The sequence below is a fragment of the Nannobrachium achirus genome (genome assembly GCF_963921795.1).
Source record: "Nannobrachium achirus genome assembly, chromosome: 22".
NCBI classification, from domain to species: Eukaryota; Metazoa; Chordata; class Actinopteri; order Myctophiformes; family Myctophidae; genus Nannobrachium; species Nannobrachium achirus.
Genome location: NC_137829.1, coordinates 36,838,535 through 36,859,869, shown reverse-complemented (window position 1 = coordinate 36,859,869; position 21,335 = coordinate 36,838,535). Strand labels below are relative to the sequence as shown.

At 44.2% G+C, this 21,335-nt stretch overlaps 1 protein-coding gene and 1 long non-coding RNA gene across 2 annotated transcripts in view; both read left to right on the top strand.

Moving 5' to 3' along the window:
• The window catches only part of LOC308308325, an 839,845-nt gene that overhangs the window by 771,823 nt on the left and 46,687 nt on the right, over positions 1-21,335 (top strand). The window lies entirely within an intron of this gene.
• Positions 1-21,335, top strand: part of hdac4 (histone deacetylase 4) — a gene marked incomplete at its 3' end in the record, with an annotated part of 312,733 nt that overhangs the window by 289,970 nt on the left and 1,428 nt on the right. The window contains exons 26-27 of the mRNA XM_080753473.1: positions 19,980-20,064; positions 20,401-20,542. Coding sequence (XP_080609599.1) covers positions 19,980-20,064; positions 20,401-20,542 — 227 coding nt within the window. The remainder of the gene's footprint in view (positions 1-19,979; positions 20,065-20,400; positions 20,543-21,335) is intronic.

The following is a 21,335-nucleotide window of genomic DNA, read 5'->3' as shown; positions in this document are numbered from 1 at the left end:
GGGGACCCCCCACCCTGACGAGAGTTGAGGGATTACATTTACATTCTATTTCTTGAAAATAGCAGATCTACATGCTCACAACGCCTCGCGTTGCGAGGCGTTGTGAGCATGTAGATCTGTTATTTTCACAATTTCTGCCTCTAATATTTGACAATTTGGCCAATGTTTAATTTGTCATTTTAGATGTATTAACTCATTCATAGCCAAGCCACGAGTTTCCCGAGTTATTTCAGTACCCCCAGACTGCCACAGCCCGAGTTTCCCGAGTTGGCAGCCATTTTGAGGAAGGGGAAAAAATAATTAACGACATAATTGCTTGCATTTGTTTTCCTTTTTCGCCCCCGTCCGTCCTCTTTTGACTGATTCATGGGCGACAGTGAAGGACGGGTGGGTCTCTTACAACCCCCCCCCCCTTGACTGATGTGACAATGATTAGTTTGCACCTTCAAGGAGATGAAGATGTTATGACATGTTTGTGTTCTTATTCTCTTATTGCCTTGTGAGAGCCCATGTTTGGGCTCTCACAACATATCTATATATACAGTATATGGATCTCCATATATGGGTAACCAGGGGTCTCCATATATGGGTAACTGGTCCGATATACATCACTGGCCAGATGGCCAAGACATGGCGTGTTTGTCGCCCTGAGGCATCTTACTAGTGTAATGTGTGAGTGTTTGACTCAGTGACACCGGTGCGGAGACGGTGCAGAGCGAAAAGCCACGTTTGGCAGATGGCATCGAAAGACAAGGATCGCTTATTCGTCTTTCCTTTGCTATGCTCCCTCTGATCCGAGCCAAAGCCATCTTCATTTCCATCCTCGTACTCCTTACCACTCTGACGGGGGAAGTCATTACGCACGCACTCACACAGACACGGAACACCACTTTACACATGCCACACACACACACACACACACACACACATGTCACGCCATTCACAATACACACAACCAGTGGTGTAAAGTAAATAAGTACATTTACTTAAGTAATGTACAATGTTGAGGTATTTGTACTTGAGTATTTCCAATTTCCAATACTTTTACTTCTACTCCACTACATCTGGGATCCAAATATTGTACTTTTACTTTGAAAACTTGAGTTACTAGTTACTTTGCAGATAGAAATTATAATGCTATAAAACATACATGAAACACTTTAGCCCTATGTTATACCTTGGCTATTTGAAAATAGCCGATCTACAAGCTCACAACGCGTCGCATTGCGATTCCTAGGCAGAAGGTTAGTTAGTAGGAAGTGTGGACGCACGGAATCGAACGATCTCCGTCTCTCTGTGATTCATGGCACACAGCGGCAGCGGGGCTCCTAAAAGCCATCCTCTCAGCTAATGGAGAGGCTTTCTGGAGAGCTTTCTTGGAAGATCTCCCCAGGCTCATTTTCTCCCCCTCACATTATGGGCCTAAGATTAACTGTAGCCTTTTTTTTATTGGTTGTACTGCGGCACCACTGCACTTGTGGCCAGGAGAGGAAAGTATGGCAGCTGACGGACAAAGAATACACAGTTAAAATCCAATTGAAGTGTCAGTTAACACTCGCCATTTGGTTTCATTTGTACATAAATACATTTACACTGAGGATTTTAACCAGTGGTCTGGGATCCACCCCATTGGTCCCTGAGGGGGTTCCAGGTGGTCCCCAGCTAAATGGACCCTTGTAGATCTTTAACTCTTGAGAGTGCAAATTGTACGCTCTCAAGAGGGGTACCCTAACAGGGCATCAAGTCATCTAGCCCTGTTAGGGTACCCCCTTATGCTCATATATGGGGATCCCCAGGCATCAAACCCAGGCCCTAACTCGCCAAGGCCCCGCTTGGCTTTACTAATTAACATACGTTTAATGCCCATATATGGAGATCCCTGTCCCAATGTCATCAATATTAAGGACATATCTGGGAATGCCCATATTTGGTAATGCCCATAAATGGGCATGTTTTGACATAACATTGTTGACCGTCATGCAGGGGTCTCCATGGGTAACTGCCTGGCCCAATATACATCACTGGCCAGATGGCCAAGAATTGGCGCGACCTCGGTTGCATGTCGCCCCGAGGCGTCCTACTAGTTGTTAAACATCCGCATTACTTAATTTACAAGAAGTCTACTCTCTACGTCATACATGGGCAACTGGCGGCCCGGGGGCCACATGCGGCCCCCACCTTCACTTAGTGCGGCCCTCCAGTTAATACCGTAATACTGATATATTATATATGACTAAATGCGTTTGAAATTAAATCAAATTGTTACATTTCAGGATTCCAATTAAAAATGAACAAAAAGTAATTCAGGGTTCCAATTCAAAAGAAGCAAAAATAGCCAATCTACAAGCTCAAAACGTATCGCAACGCGTATGAGATACTAGAATGACAAAGTAGGAAGTAGCAATCTGCAATGTGGCCCTCTGGAGTGAAGGTGGAAAAATAGTGGCCCTCGCCATCATCAAAGTTGCCCACCCCTGCTTTACGTCGTCCTCAGACTAGCCCTCCATCGGCGTCTCCAGTCATCTGGGTTCTCCATACATCTGATCAGCTCCTTTGTGCTTTCTGCACCAGAATCTTTCTTTAGTACATCCACGTAGGAAGGTGTGGGACGTCCTCTCGATCAATGCTCGTGTGTTGGTTACCAGAGTACAAGCTTTTTGGGCAAGAGTTCTTGGTGGAAGTGGAAGTGATTGATTGATTGATTGATTGATTGATTGAAGACTTTATTAGAAGTTTGCATAGGAAAAGGTACAGTTTCATGACGGTACAGTTCACTGGTACAAGGTCTACTAAAAGGAGATCCATGAAAAGACTAAGCTTATTTCCACTGGAAACCATTGAAGTATCTCATATAACATTGAATGACAGACAAATAGAACACAGTACTATGCAGTAGATATGTAAAGAAAAAGAAAAAAAGAAAACAGTAAGTCTAAACAAACAGTATATACAATAGTGTCATCCTCCTGACTGCTATATTTTCTGATACACTAGTGGCCAGTACAGATGCTTGTTGGTAATGTACTCATCCTGGCTGATGTTCAGTACCACACGTAACATTCTGGTGTAGCACCCATCCAGGGACTTCTGTAGGGCATGCGTTAGTGTCCAGCATTCACAGCCGTAGAGGAGAACGGACTCCACGGTCGCAGAGAAGAAACTGATCTTGCTGTGTCAGAGGGAGGTTGGATTTGCACACATATGGTCATGCCATGAAGAGCTCTCCAGGCTAGTGCTTTCCTCACTTTAACACAACTACTGCCTCTTAATCTGAAGGTTTGCTTGGTGCCTCTGTGCCACGCCGTTTCCTCCATAGGCCGCCGCTATTATTTTGAAGGGCCGGAAGGGGGTTGTTTTTGTTTTTTTGGATTATCACTTGACGGCAACGATTACGTCATCTAGTCACATGACAGTGTGAGCCCAGAAGAGAACATGGCTGCGCCCAGCTTTTGTGTACAAGTATGGAGAGTGGAGACCATCCTTTGTATAAGAATGTCCCTTTTGGAGAAAATGAAGTCTCTTTATGGGCCTCTCAATGGATTTACTATGGAGGACGCTAACTTCGCGTGCACGCCCGACGTGCGTTGTAAACAAATCGCGGACATTACCGATGCGGGCGGGACCGGAGCGACGTACAGTAAGTAATAATATCTTTACTGTATATACAGTAATATTGACAGTCCTCGCCGTCAACGGCGCCATGGTATTAACCCTTTCACTGACGGTGAGCGTCGTCAAGGGCAGCAGAACAGTTAAGGTCCTTTTCCGTGGATCCGACCTTTAGCGCAGTGCCCTCTGTTGTTGTCAGGGGCGGATGTTCTTGGGGGATGTTGTAGTAGAATAATAGTTATTTTGATCAACGTTTGCCCGTTATTATCCAACGATAACAAAATATACTACGTTTTTGTGGTCTGAGAGGCTAAATCAAATGTTCAACACTTCAATCCCCTATACGGCCCTACCTGGCTGCTTTGCATAACAATACTCGGATAGGCAGGCCTCACCTACGTCCTCATTTACACTTGTATACGGCCAGCAGGACGTTCACCTAGCATTTTAGCTCCTTTCGGAAGCTCTCCCTCCGCTATGCAGCTCCGATGCAGCTCCGAGATGAGGTTCCTCACTCTCGTTTTGGTCAGATGAGGTTCCTCACTCAGTCCGTTGGGGGGAAGCTCCGCCGTTCCCGAACACTTTAAAAATGTTGTGTGTTGAATACAATATTTCAACTAGCACCGAGCGGCAGGCATGCGTGCACACACGCACACGTGACGTGCGCACACGGGCCACCACTTCAAAAATCCATATCACACCACTATAAAGCCTCACTGTCCGTGGGTCAAATGCCGAAGAAACAATGGGCCTTGATATGAAATGGGTTGAAAACCGCTGTACTAGTGTATGAATGTGGGTGCCCGCTTTTCTACCCAGTAAAATCCTGTGTGTTAATTTAACCCTAAGGATGAAATGAACACTGCTGATTTTACTGCGTGTCTGTTTATTCCCCGCTTATTTCCAGTGACTGATCACTTCCCGCGCACTCACAGAAGGACCAATGTTCGTGACAAAGTATGTTTCTGCCGGGTTGACACTTAGGGTAACCACAACTCGAGAAACAAAGACGTATAAATCTTAAGTTTCTAAGATGGAAATATGGAAAGCAAAAATGTGTTTTTGCAGCTGACGCGTAAAGAAAGCTCATTCTGTTCTTAAACCATAGCCACCTTTGTGGTGATTGGACCGGTGCGTGTTTGGTCAGTTCATAGGCTAGTTGTGGATATCCTGTCATAAAAAGAGAAATTGTTTTTCTTTCAATAAAGGTCGTTCCAGGCTAGTTTGAATTTAGCCTTGAGCTTAATTTACTATTACTCCATCATGCTCGGGTGTCATTTGCCAAAAAGAACAGATCTACAAGCTAACAATGCGCCATGGTGTGATGCGTTGTTAGCTTGTAGATGTGTTCGTTTTGGCAAGCGACACCGTCGTAGTACGACAGGTTTTAGGCTTTACTTACCCCGAATCACCTCTGCTGCATTTATAACGTAAGGAACTCCTTTTACCATTGCTTGACACCAATGAGACTGCAACGGTCAGTGGCTAAACTTAGAACTGCACGTAAAAGATTGAATATCCAGCCTGACAGTGTTTGTATGAAGTTCATTTTATTTTGAGAAATTGAGCAGTCTCCTTAAGTGTTGCTCCAGGCCCAGCCACAAGCACTCTCGGAGTGTTTGCTGTAATTGGGAATGGCTACCTGCTAAAGCCATTATCCTCTGCCTTGCGAGGCCTTCAGAATGCTATTAATGATGCATATGGGGCCATAGTTCCCATTATACAGCCTCACATTGCATACAGCGTGACCAGCTCTGCCCGGCTTGTTTTCAGTTGTTGATATGGGATATGATTGCAATTAGAGAGTTATAAGTAGCGTGAGCCAATGTTTTAATAACTGGGAGTTAACAGAGTCCCTTCGTCAATAGCTGACTGCCTGAAGCAGTTGTATACAGGTGTAAAATAGTGGGTGACATTATTTTACGTGCCAGCTTCCACAAATTGCAGTTTCAAGATACGCATTAAGAAAAGGAAAGTGTCAACAAAACTATAAAAATATACATAAGGTAAGCTAAGCAGTGTTTCTCAATCTTTTTTGGCTTGAGTATTCCCTTTTCCCTGATTTCTGAATCCAAGTACCCCCTTTACCCAACAACATTTTGCTTATAAAACTGCAATTGAAATATACATAAATGGTGGTATATGATGCTGTGATGACCCCCCATTTCAAGAATACAAAATCACAAATAAGAGGTTTTCATGTCAATAACTTCAATACATTCAAACAACTTTAAAACACATCCCAGTTTCCTGGTACCATGTAATTTGGGCACCTCAAGTTTCTCCATGTGTCATCATTAAACATAACAGTACAGTTTTTCCCCCTCCTAATTCAATTTGAGTTAATTCCTTAACCATGAACAATATTAGCATGATTTATACTTCTATTTTAATTTTTTGGGGGCCCCCTATGTACTCCTAGGGGTACACGCACCCCCATTTGAGAAACACTGAGGTAGAGTACCGCAGTATCTCTTGTGCAAGTAAGAGACAAGACATCACTTAGCATGTGTATTAAATGTTTTGGAATGGAGTATATTCACAGTCACATATGTATATTCTTACATATGTATTACATAGTTGAATCAATAACATGTTCAGACTAGGTTCTGGTGTAAAGGAGATATTCAAAGATTCACTTTGTTCCAGATTACCAGGACAGTACCGTAAGCTTTAACCTGGTAAATATAGTTATTTGTGGTTATGCTACACATTAGTCCCTACATTAATCAAACAAATATTGTCTTTGTACCATGTGTGTCTCTATCCACTTTTCAAAGTATATTGGGCTGTAGCTGCAGGGCTACGCAAAGGATAATAACTTCATGACTATTCGAATTAATGTAAAAGCGAAAACCCGCCACCCACACAAGTAATGTATAACGAGATGTATGTTTCTGTTATTTGCCAAGATTAACATAGAGGAATGTGATTTTTTTATTTTTTTCCTGACTAATCTGGAAAAAACTCCCAAGAATTCATATTTTTGAGGCTCACACGTCAGTTAATGTCTGGCTAGAGTTCCGTCTATTTCCTCTCCCGTCGTCTCCCTGGTCCTCCCTGTGGAGAACGCATCTAGATATCGTCGTTGTCGGATGAAAACCTTGTACGTCCAAAACCGTTCGTTTTGCATTCATCATATAAAAAATTATTTAAACTAGTGAAAACAGCCTATCTACAAGCACACAACGCCTCGCACCGCGAGGCGTTGTGTGCTTGTAGATCGGCTGTTTTCACTACTTTTGTGCGACGGCCTTGTATGATGAAGCAGGGCTTTACTTTGTGAAAAAAACATACAAATTTGAAACTTGGAGATACGAGGTTTCCACCCGACAACGACGATATGCTGTACTGAGGTTCTACTGTACTTGGAGAGTTGTCAGGACTGTGGATGCTGATATGCTGTAAGACCACGACAACTTGGGGTATTGTGTGTACAATTTCTATGCTACAGTTAAATGTTAATAGGCGCGTACTGTATAATGGGTCAAGATTCACAACATAACTTTCATGCATACTGTATAAGGGCGTTGCATCTCTAATGCAGTGTTAATTCTTTCAGCAAATTTTGATTTAGTCTTAGTCTTTTGAATAACACACCACTTAGTCTTAGTCCTGTCTTAGTCTTCTGAAACTGTTTTAGTCTAATCTTAGTCGACTAAATATCAACATATTTTAGTCTTAGTCTTAGTCTTTGGGGATTAGGCTTAGTCTTTTAGTCTTCGTCTTTTACGATAAGTCTTTTGGGCTAAATTTAACCACATAGCTCTGAACAGGTCATTGTCTTCTACTGCCTGTTACTTGGTCAAAGTAAACCATACATAAAATATGTATTTGGCTTCTCTAATGGAGAACTATTTCACAGTAATGCCCATAAATAATGCATCAGAACAGGCTCACATGTAGCACGGTTTAGAGTGGAGGAATCAGTTGTTGGCAGAAAGAACGAGGTATCGCCGGTGCATCTCTAGACGTGACCTGTTGTTCCAGCCCTGCAGACAAACCAAGACATAAATAAGCTCTTGGAATCGTAAAAAGCGGGAACGTGGCTCCGTTCCATGTGGCTCTTGGACAGAGAGCAAAACAAACAAGAACAATAACGCAAGATCACACAAATAAAACTCGGTCACTGCGACCGGCCAGCCCACCACCTCCGAACAGCCTGAAAGGCATCAACCCCCACTGTGCGGACGAACGCGGCGGGGCCGGAACGCGGGTTGAAAATGACGGGGCAACATTGCTGAAGCCTTATGGAACCCCGCTAAACCAGAGGTTTTCAACCCTTTTCATATCAAGGCCCATTATTTATTCGGAATTTGACCCACAGCATTGACCACCATTTGATGCCTCTCAGGCTCAAAACGCAAGATTTTGTCCACAATTCCATGCTGTATTGAAGTGGTGCCATAGGAGAGATAACAGGCAAATGTTCTTCGGGAGAAATCCACATTCTGTATGTTTAGACTCTGCGTCATCAGCGCCCACACCCTAGGTGGGGTTGGCGAAAGGGCCTTTCTGTGTGGAGTTTGCATGTTCTCCCTGTGTCTGCTAGGGTAGATACCCTCACAAAAACATGCAGTAATCCTGGTCTCTATAATGCCTCCCCCTGGCCAGCCGGGGCGCCTGATGGAGGGGAAAGGAACTGGTTGAAATAACGTGTTCCTTCCATGCGCTACGTCCAAACCGGGGGAAATCCCCACTGTCAGGTGAAAAGAAGCAACTTGGACTACTCATGCATAGAAGGAAGCATGAGTTAAGTCCGTTGTCTCCCCAGGCGCGGCAGAGGGAGAGCAGAGCCCAGGATTACAAAAAAGACTTCTTGTAAATTAAATAATACAGATGTTTGACAATAATTTATGGGTCCATTTGGTTTCGTTTTACGCTCTCAAGAGTTAAAGATCTATAAGGGTTTATTTGATTAGCAACCCGCGGGCCACTGGTTGAAAGCTAATGCGCAAAAGGCACCATTAACCCTTCCATAATGTTTCTCTTGAAGAGGAACGCTGTCTGCACCATGCCAGACCTGTCAGAGACAGAGGAATGGCACCAAGCTGGGACCGACAGTTTTGCTTTCGAGGAGAAATAAGACAAACACCGCTTTAATCCAATAACCTTAATCTGTTTACCCGCGCCGTGCCCACCAGTGACTCAAAGGTCGCAGCTATGATGACTGTTAACCTCAGACGGGGATACTGAAGCAAGCCTCTGTCTACTCGGGTTTACTCTAAAGGGATTAGGAGTCCATTTGGACGTGAATGTGAAGGGCACTAGGGCAGAGACGCAGCAGGGATGCTTTGCCTTTTTGGGGGGTGTTTTGTAAAACCAACCATGGAGGAACTGCGTCATAATGTCTCCAGTAGACAGAGGTGGAAAAAGTACTCACATTTTGTACTTAAAGGGGAAGACCACCCATTTTCAATATTGAACTATGTCATTAAAATACCTTAGAGGAGTTGTGTGGAAATAGAAAAAAAGTTCCCGCTCTTCTGTGTTGCCTAGAACTGGAGGATTGATTTTGGGGTTTGTATTGTAAATTACAACTTGATGACATCACACATTGTACTTTACAATACAAACCCCAAAATCAATCCTCCAGTTCTAGGCAACACAGAAGGGGGGGAACTTTTTTTCTATTTCCACACAACTCCTCTAAGGTATATTAATGACATAGTTCAATATTGAAAATGGGTGGTCTTCCCCTTTAAGTAAAAGTATCAATACTGCACTACTCCGTTACAAGTAAATGTCCAGAATTCAAAATGTACTTAAAGTACCAAAAGTAAAAGTACTATTTGTGACACTCACTGAGCTTGTAGATTATTCAAATAGCCTATGTATAAAATTGGGCTAAAGTGGGTCAATGTGTGTTATTATAGTATCATAATGTACACCTGCAAAGTAACTAGTAACTAAAGTTTTCAAAGACATGTAGTGGAGTAAAAGTACAATATTTGGATCCGAGATGCAGTGGAGTAGAAGTAAAAGTATTGGAAATTGGAAATACTCAAGTAAAGTATAAATACCTCAAAATTGTAGTACATTACTTAAGTAAATGTACTTAGTTACTTTACACCACTGCCAAAGACTGTACAATTCTGTGTTTAATTTAACTCTTGAGAGTGTGAAGATTGACCCTTTACCAGTCCATTTTACAGGATTTAGCATTTTAGTGCTTGGTACTGTTACTGTATATGTAGCCTATTTGTAGCATATCAAAAATAGAATGTTAGACATGGAATGTTGAGAAAAGTGAACCGCAACTTTATGTCAGAGATTTTGTCAGACGTTCTCAACGTAAAGGATTAGCTCGTGGTGCAACACGTCGTTAGCAATGGACTATAAATGAAGCTCAAGGCGAAGTTCAAACTCGCCTGGAACGACTTTTATTGAAAGAAAAAACAATTCATCTTTTTATGACGGGATACTCTAGTCCAGTGTTTCTCAAATGGGGGTACGTGTACCCCTAGGGGTACGCAGAGGTACTACAGGGGTTACCTGAGAGAAAATAGAAAATGGAAACATTTATTTTACTGTTATGTTTAATGATAAAACATTGACACATGTATATGAACATGCTGCTCCATAAAGCTTTAAACCAAATTAAGTACAAATGTTACTGAATAGAAAACAGGCTACTCACTTTTATTTTCAACATATTGACATAAAAACTGGACTTTTGATTTCAGTATTTTCTAGTCAAAATGTTGTTGTTGATTAAAGGGTGTACTTGGATTCAGCAATCAGGAAAAGGGGGTATCGAAGCCCAAAAAGTTTGAGAACCACAGCTCTAGTCCACTAGCAGGGGAAAAAAAAGCGTTGTAGACTTGACTAAAAAGTCAGAGCTTTGCATGGCCGTCATCAGCTATGCAAACGTGGGTGCCTCCCTGGAGGGAGGACCAGAAAGGTAGAGGAAGCAGGGGTGAAGGGGAGTCACAAATGATCTTTAAGATGGGGTGCTGGGAGAGGGGAGGCGGCGGGGGGCTCGCGTCTCAGATTTCCGCAGCCCGCAGAGCGCCGGGATGGGCCGGGGTCCGGAGGGGTCACAGGGTGGCTGCCACGGGGCGCTGAGAACGCTCCAAATTGGCTGGAGGCGGTGCGCAAGCAGCCAGGGGCGTCGCACCAAATTCTGGGCCCTGGGTAGAAGGATTCACTGCGGGCCCCCCATGAATGTTCTTCATAGGGGGGCATTTTTGTGGTTTAACTATTGAAAAATAGCAGATATACAAGCTCGGAGCGTGGCACCGAGTTAGAGCATTTTTTTTTTTTTTTTTTTTTTTTTTATCGTGAAAGTTTGTCTTTGAATATTTCAAATCCTTCTAAGGATTTGATGTTTCTATGTCGGTGGTGCTCAAACCTTTTCATGTGAACGACCCACAAAATGATATGTGTTTGGCTGCGGACCCCCATCTCAAAATATTTAGGTCCAGGGACCCCCCAGAAGCAAAATGTTTGCTTAAAAAATACATATATTCAAAGATGTGCACACATTTTCACGACTTTAAAAAAATAGCAGATCTACAAAAATAGCAGATCTACAAGCTCGCAGTGAGCTTGTATATCTGCTATTTTTCAATAGCATAAAAGTATAAAATAATTAAGGCCCCTACCTCCACCTTGGGCCCTAGTAACTCAGTCCCACTTTCCCCCCCCCTTGTGACGCCCCTGCTAGCAGCTACCTCAGCCCTGCAGGACGGCCCTGTCTCCCCCCCCCGAGCCCCGGGACCCTGTCAGTGGTACACATCTGAAAGTGGTTACCCACACACCTCTCTCTGCGGGGTCAGCCACGCACCGAGGGATCGCATAATCAAAGGAAATGGAGGAATCATTTGAAGTCGGGTGGAAGCTATTGTTATAAAGCAGCTATATGCAGGGGGTTGCTATGGTGTTTTTGGGGGGGAGGTCTGTAAAAGTATTGGAGAACGAATTTGATCATTTGCAGAGCTCATAAATAAATTGCACAAAAACTATGGAAATAACCCTTATAGACACCTAACGGTAATTATGATATTGCAATAGTTGTAACGAATCTCTGGATGCTATGGAATGCAGCAGGTCTCTCACATAATAGAATTTATATATCGTCGTTGTCGGGTGAAAACCCTGTATGTCCAAAACCGTTCGTTTTGCATTTATCATTTTAAAAATGATTTAAACTAGTGAAAACAGCCGATCTACAAGCACACAACGCCTCGCACCGCGAGGCGTTGTGTGCTTGTAGATCTGCTGTTCTCACTACTTTTGTGCGACGGCCTTGTATGATGAAGCAGGGCTTTGCTTTACAAAAGAACATACAAATTTGAAACTTGGAGATACGAGGTTTCTGCCCGACAGTGCGACTTCGTAAGCAGTACACAGTAAGAATGTGTACACGTCTACACGTCCAGACAGACGGACACAGACAAGCTGTGACGTTTTTCATAGTAAACTGCGACCTTCGGTCGCAATAACTCAAAATTGCTAAAGGAGTAGTTCAACCCCAGATTTACTTTTTTCTATTCTAGTTTTAGTTTTTTTTGTCACATTCCTAAGACAAAAAATTGATTATAGTAAACTTACCCTGACAGGTTCCCCATCCAGGGCCATGCATTTGGGTCCCCATCCGGAATCAATAGGGGTAAATTTACTATAACCACATTATTGTCTTAGGAATGCGACAAATACAAAAAAATATTATTGAACTCAAGTCTCCATGGCATGAGTAATCAATAGAAAAAAAAGTCATTTTGGGGGTGAACTACTCTTTTAAGGAAATCTACTTATTTACTGTACACCACTGCTTGTAGATCCAAGCAATAAGGTAGGCGCTGTTGCCCCCCGGCGAAAAACTACTACAAATTAACACGTGGCGACGCGACACATAGTGTGCTTTAATAAAAAAGCACCGAAAGGTTTGTCCACATGATCTGTAGTCGTACACAGGATGCCTCGTTGACAACCATCCACTGTGACATGGCGATGAAGGCCAACTCCAAACTTAAGCCAGATCTTCCCACGTAGACAGAACTTGTTTGTAAAGGGGACCCGTTTGCCGCGTTGTAACTCCAAACCTCACAACGGAGGGAGAAAGCGTGGTAGTACAGAGAAGGAGAGGTTTTAAACCCATTCAGGCCTAGAATTGTTGAATGCTTTAACTAGTGAAAAATAGCAGATATACAAGCTCACAGCGCGGCAATCGGGTCAAAATTCAAATTTTCACGATTTTTCAAAAATGGCAGATCTACAAGCTCGCAGCGCGGCACTCGGTGCCGCGCTGTGAGCTTGTATATCTGCTATTTTTCAATAGTTAAAGCATAAAATAATGATACACAATAATGTTTTCCCGTTCTGAATGGGTTAAATGTCCCCGATCAAATCAAACTGGCTGGAATGTTGTTGTTGTTGTTTTTATCATAACCTCAATGGAGGGTCTCCGGTGTAATGGAGGTGGAATTTAGCTGAAAAACTGTGGCCGGTGGTGGTTTGATTTGAGGCACAGATAGGGAGATGAAGAGGGCTTGTGTGCGTGCGTGCGTGCGTGCGTGCGTGCGTGCATGCGTGCGTGCGTGTGTGTGTGTGTTTTCTTGTGGATTTAAAGCATTTTTGTGTTTGTACACACAGTGTGTACACGTTTGTGTGTTTATGCCCATGGGTGTCTGTGTTCTTTTTTGTATACTGTATATATATCTGTTGAGGACGGTGTTTTGTAGCCGTATTGTGTGTGTATTTACTGTACATTCAATCTGAGGAGGTGTTTTATAGCAGCTGTGTGTGTGCGCGCGTGACGTGTTTGTGTGTGCGTGTGCATTAATGTGAATGGAGCAGATGAGTGGGCTCAGACAGGGGACCACAGCTGGATAAGTCGGTCAGCTGTGCCTTTGTTTATCCGGCCTCAAACTGCCCGAAGGGTTCGTATTGTCTGGAAACGTCCTGAGTCCACCACACTAGACCTGACATTTCTCAGTCTAAGTATAGCAACATAGCAGCATTGACCTCCACATCCAGGTCAAATGGTAAATGATGATAAATAGTGAATAGAGTTGGCTTTAACGAGGGCACAACAGATGAGTGTGTTGCACATATAAGAAGCACAAAATAACAGGAAAGTGTTTAATAAACCCTATATAATACTTACTTGACCGGATTGCTCCACGGCTCTTTGCCAGGGGGTCTTCAACAGGCGGTCCGGGACCCCTAGGGGTTCCTCAGAGTTACTACAGGGGGTCCTCCAAATCTTTGTGTGATAGAAACTTTTTTCTCCTTTTTTTATATGCATGCACTTGAACCCTAGTGTCCATATTCTGAGAAGCCGAAAATAGCCGATCTACGAGCTTGTAGATTGGCTATTTTCGGCAAAGGGGGTTGGCACAGAGGGGAAAAAGAGTATACCAAGTACAGAGTCAAAGGTTTATTAAATATTGACGGTTCAAACGGTTAAATATCTGAAAACACAAATTGACATGAATCCAAGATACACAGATGGTGTCAAACAATGAAACTATATGGAATCTATGAACAGGTTGTGGGGGTCCCTGGCCTGCTTCATCTCTCTCTCAACTAAGGGGTCCTTTGCCTGAAAATGTAGAAGACCCTGCTCTATACTGTACATGTATAAGATCACAACGCATTGCCACGCTACGCGCCATGCGCTTGTACATTGGCTATTTTCGCCGGATGTTCTCCACAAAATAGTGAGGCTAGTATAGTGGATAAAGTGACCGTAATCTCCATTCCTCTGTGATAGATGACTTGACACAGTCTGATTCCACCTTTTGCAACAAACCCCACCAATCTCTTTTTAGATCTAATATCGCTGACTCTCTGACCCAGGTGAGACTTGACAGTTTTTAGTGACTTTCTCAGTCTATATAGGCCCGGGGTTGAGCATGAGCAGCCCCTGCGTTGGGGCCAAAACATCCTAAAGTTTTTCTTTACGGCCCCCCTTTGCCTCCTGTGTGACTGTACCCTGTGCATCCAGCGTTTTACTGCACACTCCAGTGTGAGAAATATATCCCCGCTTTTATTGGCAGGTTAAGACAAGCTTGGCTATAATGAGCATCGGGTTCCCTTTGAAAGCAGCTCAAATTAGCTGGGAAAGAGGGGGATAAAAATTGCTGAATGGACTTTACGGTCTCTTTTCTTTCGCCCCCACCGCTGGAGTGCGTAATCGCAAAGTCTTTCTAGTTAAATAGCTCATGAATGATGCATTGGCAACGACGCCAGTCAACTCTGAACCCGGGACTAATTGATGATTGCGCGCAACCAGATGCCGGCCACGTCCAAACCACGGTTGTTAGCAATTATTTGATAAACAACAGGCTAATATGCTAATTGCTACCAGCTGCACAATGAGGTTATTCGCCCGTGTTTACACTCCGGTTACAGTAAGCACGCCCGGCTTCACCTGTACCCCCTCGGGCCTGGGTATTTTACTCCCCGTTGAACGCGAGGGAAACCTACTCCCCTTTTGCTGAAAAAGGTCACCTGCTTTGCACAATACCGCACCGTTACCTGGTTCAATTAGCATAACATAATCAAGCCGCCTCGGCGGCCCGCCGGCATATGCGCCTGGACGCGACAGTAAACAATGGACGCCTTGTGCACTTTCTTTTTTCTTCTTTTGCTGAACAAGTGGAATTCCTGCTCCTTTTCCACTGTTTTGGTTTCAGCCTCCCTGCGGAATGTTTTGTCGGGGCACATTCCTCGCGCCCGGCCTCATGGCTTTTTGCACGGCGTCTCAATTCTTTGTTGGCCGGGGTCTTTGAAGGCCGTGCCACACTGGCAAACACATTTCCCAGGATTCCGTAGACACAGTGACAGCAAAAACAGGTCTCGCGTAAAGACGATTTTTCTTTTTTTTTCTGTCAGAAGAAGGCCGCAGACGTGATGCTAGAAAGACGCAGAGGTCCATATACACGAGGAACTCAAATAAACGAAAGGGTTTCGGCGAATGATGTGGTGTGTGTGTGTTTCTTGTGTGTGTGTGTGTGTGAGCGTGCGAGCGTGAGTGCAGTGCGTTCCCTGCGTTTTTGATTGGTCCTACCTGCTAGGTGGGGCCCCTGGAGTTCAATGACAAGAGCCATTAAAGTTTATAAGCGTGAGGCCCAGCTGTCAGTCAAACTGACAGGCTGCCCCCATCCAACCCTGCTGTGAGTGGAACCCCACTAGACCCCATAGAACCCCTGACCTTGCTTTGACAGGGTGCTGAGGAAGGCTGGGATAGGTTGGGTTGGGTTGGGGGGGCCAGGGCTGGGTGTGAGTGTTGGATGGGTGCGAGTATTCTGCAGGGTAAAGGCAAGCACTGGGTGGCAGTAAGCTGAGGGTTAGCAAAGGGAGTTGGGGGAACAGTTGGCCAGCGGTTCAACTCCAGAAAAGACAGAATATTGGGTGGGGAAGTGACTGAACGAAGGCTCCCTCCACAAATGGATTGATATGATTAATAAAGATATGACTGTGTAAGTGCAATGCTTGATTTATGCTCAGTGTCACGTGCCCAAAATAGAATATCTACTAGTAAGATGCCTCAGGCCGAGATGCGACCTCGCACTAAAGGGCCATCTGGCCAGTGATGTATATCGGACCAGTTACCCATATATGGAGACCCCTGCATGATAGTCAACAATGTGATGTCAGAACAAGCCCACATATGGGCATTACCAAATATGGGCATTCCCAGATATGCGCTTAATATTGATGACATCGGGACAGGAATCTCCATATATGGACATAAAACGGACAAGGACGTAATTAATTTGCAAGTGTGACTCGTGATGACATCAGCGATCTACATATATGGGCATAAAAGGGACATTAACTCTTTCTCAGCCACGGGGAGCCACTTTATATTAAAACCGGATTAAACTGTACTTCTTCTGTACTTAAATTACTTTCGCTTACCTCGATGTGCACGGATCGTGCACGCAAAGCGCACGGGGGGAAGACGACTCTGCCAAAATCCCCACTATATGCCAATGCAGATCGAGACACTTCTTGGTGAGTAAACAACGGGGGATCGAAAGAAAGAAATAAAGAAAAAAAGAACGGTGCCATATCCTAGAAGGACGGGGGCGCGCTGATGCTCATTATCATAATATTACGTCTCAGATCATAATACAATAATAGAAATTTCCGGCTAGTCCACAGACAAGCCATTCTGGCCAGGCTGGGAAAGTGTTAAGCCAGAGCGTGATGTCAGAGCGGCAAACCCATTCTGTTAAGAGTGGTTCCCCTGACATCACAGTGACATCAGATCATGATGTCAGAGCGACAAACCCATAGAACCACAGTGTCAGGCGTGACTTACAGACAGACAGACAGACAGACAGACAGACAGAGATACGCAGACAAGATGTGCCGGTTTTCATATAGTAAACTTGCAACCTACGGTCGCAACAAGCTCACAACATGCCTCGGATGTGACGCATTGTGAGCTTGTAACATCGGCTATTTAAATATGAATCACGCTTAAGGACGCCTCTGATTGTTTAAATGTGGCCATGTCTCTCCCGCACTCACTCTCACTCTCTCGCTCTCTCTCTCTCTCTCTCTCTCTCTCTCACACACACACACACACACACACACACACACACACACACACACACACACACACACACACACACACACACACAGATACGAGTATGCCTCCTTTTGGGGCAGTTTGTTGGTGGTGGTGGGGTGGAGTGGAGGGGAGGTTGGTTTGTGCTCAACCATCCAGGTGCCACATTGTCAGGAACCACGTTGATAAGTAACGAAAAAAATAAGAAAATGGCCATTCTCTCATTGTGTAAACGTTGTGCGTGCGTGTGTGTGTGTGTACTGCACTGGCCCCTGGCCGTGCCTGTGTGTGTGTGCATGATGCAGCCTGTCGTGCCACAGCAGGATTAAAGTATCCGTCTCTCTCTGGACCGCCTCTTCCCTCGACCCCCCCCCCCTCCCCCCCTCCCCCTAACCGGGCTATTTGTTTTAATTAAAAGAAAACTTCCAGGCTTGGCTGAGCGAGACGGACCGGCGATCCTTCTTTCCTCCGCTCTCTGGCATTCTCTTCTCCTCTCTCCAAAAAAAGTCCTCGGTCCAAACCTTTTTTCCCCCTCCCTCTCTCTCTCTCTCTCTCTCTCTCTCTCTCTCTCTCTCTCTCTCTCTCGCACTCTCTTCTCTTCAGCGGTGGAAAGAGTAGGCCTACTCACATTTTGTACTTAAGTAAAAGTATCATTACTGCACTGCAGATGTACTCCGTTACAAGTAAACGTCCAGAATTCAAAATGTACTTGAGGGAAAGTATGAAAGTATTAGCATGTACTTAAAGTTCCAAAAGTAAAAGTACAAAATGTTTGAAAATAGCCAAGGTATAAAATAGTTCTAAAGTGCTCCATGCATGTTTTATAATATATAATAATTTATATCTGCAAAGTAATTAGTAACTAAAGTTTTCAAAAGTTGTAGCAGAGTAAAAGTACAATATTTGGAACCGAGATGTAGTGGAGTAGAAGTAAAAGTATTGGAAATTGGAACTACTCAAGTAAAGTACAAATAGCTCAAAAGTGTACTTAAGTACATTACTTAAGTAAATGTACTTATTTACTTTACACCACTGCTTCTCTTTCTCTCTAGTGTCCACCCTCTCCTTTCCATTTTTTTTTCTTTTATAGCTGTGATCACAAAGGAAAAGGGACACGTTTTTGTCTTGTGAGTTTATATATAGAGTTGAGTTGGTCCTGTTTGGTTGGGGGGGGGGGGGGGGTGAGAAAGTGTAGAAAGCGCAGTCAGCCAAGGGGAAATGGAATCATTCCGGATTGGGAAGGCACATTGGGGAATACCCCAGTTTCCTCTTGCTTTGTGGCTTGGAGACTGCAGCGGTCCTAGCCTTTTCTTCGCGAGAGGTTTGTGTGTCTGTGCGCGCGCGCGCCTGTGTGTTTGTTTGTGTGCGAGCGCACGCACGCGCGTGCGTGTGTGTGTGTGTGTGTGTGTGTGTGTGTGAGAACGGGCAGCTTTTATCGTCATACATCTGCTTGTGCCAATATTTGTGTCTTTGGAGTGGGATGGAACACAAAGCACACATTGTAGTTTGTGTCCGAGAGTGGCGAGGCTTGCGGTGAGTGGGAGATGGTGTGCATCTGCACTCTGCAGGCCCCGTTTCTATTGTGTCAGCGACTCGCAGGGGTGTCGCGTCAAATTCTGGGCCCTGGGTACAAGGATTCACTCACATTTTGTGCTTCAACTATTGAAAAATAGCAGATCGGTGCCGCGCTGCGAGCTTGTAGATCTGCTATTTTCGAAAAATCGTGATTTTTTTTTTTTTGAAAAACCTATGTTTACGTCAAACCTATGTCAGTGGTGCACATTCTGCACAAACATTTTCATGTGAAGGACCCCCAAAATGATATGTATTTGGCCACAGACCCCCATCTCAAAATATTTAGTTCCAGGGACCCCCCAGAAGCAACATTTAAATTACAAATGTTCGCTTAAAAAAATACATATACTGTACATTTACAGTATTCAAAGATTTGCACACATTTTCGCAACTTTTGAAAAATAGCAGCTCTACAAGCTCGCAGCGCGGGACAGCTAAAGTATAAAATAATGAAGGCCCCTCCACCCTGGGCCCTAGTAACTCAGACCTGTGTGCCGCACTGCAAGCTTGTAGATCTGCTATTTTTGAAAAATCGTGAAAATTTGAATTTTGACCCGATTCTATAAGTGTCTTTTGAATCCTTCTGTTTCTATGTCAGCAATCTGGCTGGCCATCGTCAAAGAAAAGGTCCTTTTCACTTAAATGGAGCTCTGTTAGTCTGTTCTTGAGAGACTACTATGTCAGTGGTTCTCAAACCTTTTCATGTGAATTATATTTATTTTGGCCACGGACCCGCATCTCAAAATATCTAGTTCCAGGGACCACCCAGAAGCAAAATTTGAGTTACAAACGTTCGCTTTAAAAATACATACATTCAAAGATTTGCACACATTTTCACGACTTTTTCAAAAATAGCAGATCTACAAGCTCGCACTTTGAGCTTGTATATCTGCTATTTTTCACTGGTTAAAGCATTCAATAATTCTAGGCCTAAATGGGTTAAAGGTCTATAAGGGTTACCAACTCTCCATCATTTAGCTGGGGACCACTGGTTGAAAACCACTGTCCTAAAACATGAACGTTTCAGGCATTTAGGCACAAGCACCTTTTTTGAACCACGGTTCATGCTTCACGATGGAAAACACACAGAGAGCGAACACAGAGAACAGCAAAACTGACAAGAAGAATTCTAAAAGACACAGCAGAGGCGACTGCTCCACAATGGAGGGGCAACAGTAGCACATTTACCCTTTGTTTAGAAAACGTCCCCATCAACATTCTGTAATAATTTGTGCTTTTTTTTGTCTCCCCTCCCTCCATCCAGCTGGACCCCCTGCCTGAGGAGATGTTGCAGCAGAGACCCAACCTTAACGCAGTCCGCTCCATGGAGACTGTCCTGGAATTTCACAGTGAGTGGATCATTCTTTTTCTTTGTCTCCGTAATACGTCTCACCTTACCCCTAATATACTGTATATACTTCATCGCACAACACAGTGTATAGAGTAACGAAGTCATGACGTCACTCGCTCATCCCCCGGTTCGCGGAAGTAATTTCGGTCTCCGCGATATTGTCGGGGAGGTGGCTCTCATCATCAGTTGATTCTTCATATCCATTCTTCAAACCGCTGAGATAATTTGTTCATGTTTGGAACACAGTTATTATATGACGTGATATTAACACATTAAATGGGCCCCTATTAACCCAGTCCCACTTTCCCCCACCTTGTGACGCCCCCGTTTGCAGGTAAATACTGGCGCTCGCTGCAGCGCTCGGCCTCCACCCTGGGCTGCTCTCTGAGCGAGGCTCTCCGACGGGAGACGGAGGAGGCGGAGACCGTCACGGCCATGGCCTCCCTGTCTGTGGCCAACAAGAACATCAGCAAGAGGTACGTTGGCTTCTGTGTGTCTGTCTCTTCGCATTCGTCTATCGCAGTGGTTCTCAACCTTTTCAGGCCGCGACCCCCAAAATAATCATATTTGAACTGGGGACCCCCCTTACCCTGACGAGCACTAAGAGTTGAGGCATTACATTTTGTATGACACAGTTCTATTGTGAAAATAGCAGATCTACATGCTCACAACGCCTCGCGTTGCGAGGCGTTGTGAGCATTTAGATCTGCTATTTTCACCATTTCTGACCTCTAGTATTTGACAATTTGGCCAATGTTTAATTTGTCATTTTAGAGGTATTATTAAGTCCTAAAATTGTCACTTTAGAAATGTGCAGATACCTTCGATACACTTATAATCTATGTTGGGTCGATTACTGTCGAGTGAGAAAACAATGTTGCACATTGAGCTAAAGTTAATCATCTGGGGACCCCTCAAAATAATTTGGGGACACCCTGGGGGTCCCGACCCACAGGTTGAGAACCACTGGTCTATCGTGGGGGTGAGAGGGGCAATTCAGCGCTCTACTATGTCATTCCTGTTTGAACGCATATAATATCGCCTCTGTGGCTTACTGTATGTCATCATCGGTTCTCAAAGTGGTGTCCGGGGACCCACAGGAGTCGTTCCAGGGGGTCCCCAGCTGGATGATAGTTAGGAACCAAATGGACACTTATGGGTCTGTAACTCAGAGAGCATACAAATGGCACCAAATGGACACTAACGGGACAATTTGGTTCTCTTTGTACACTCTCAGAGTAAGATTAACATCGATTTTACAAATAAATC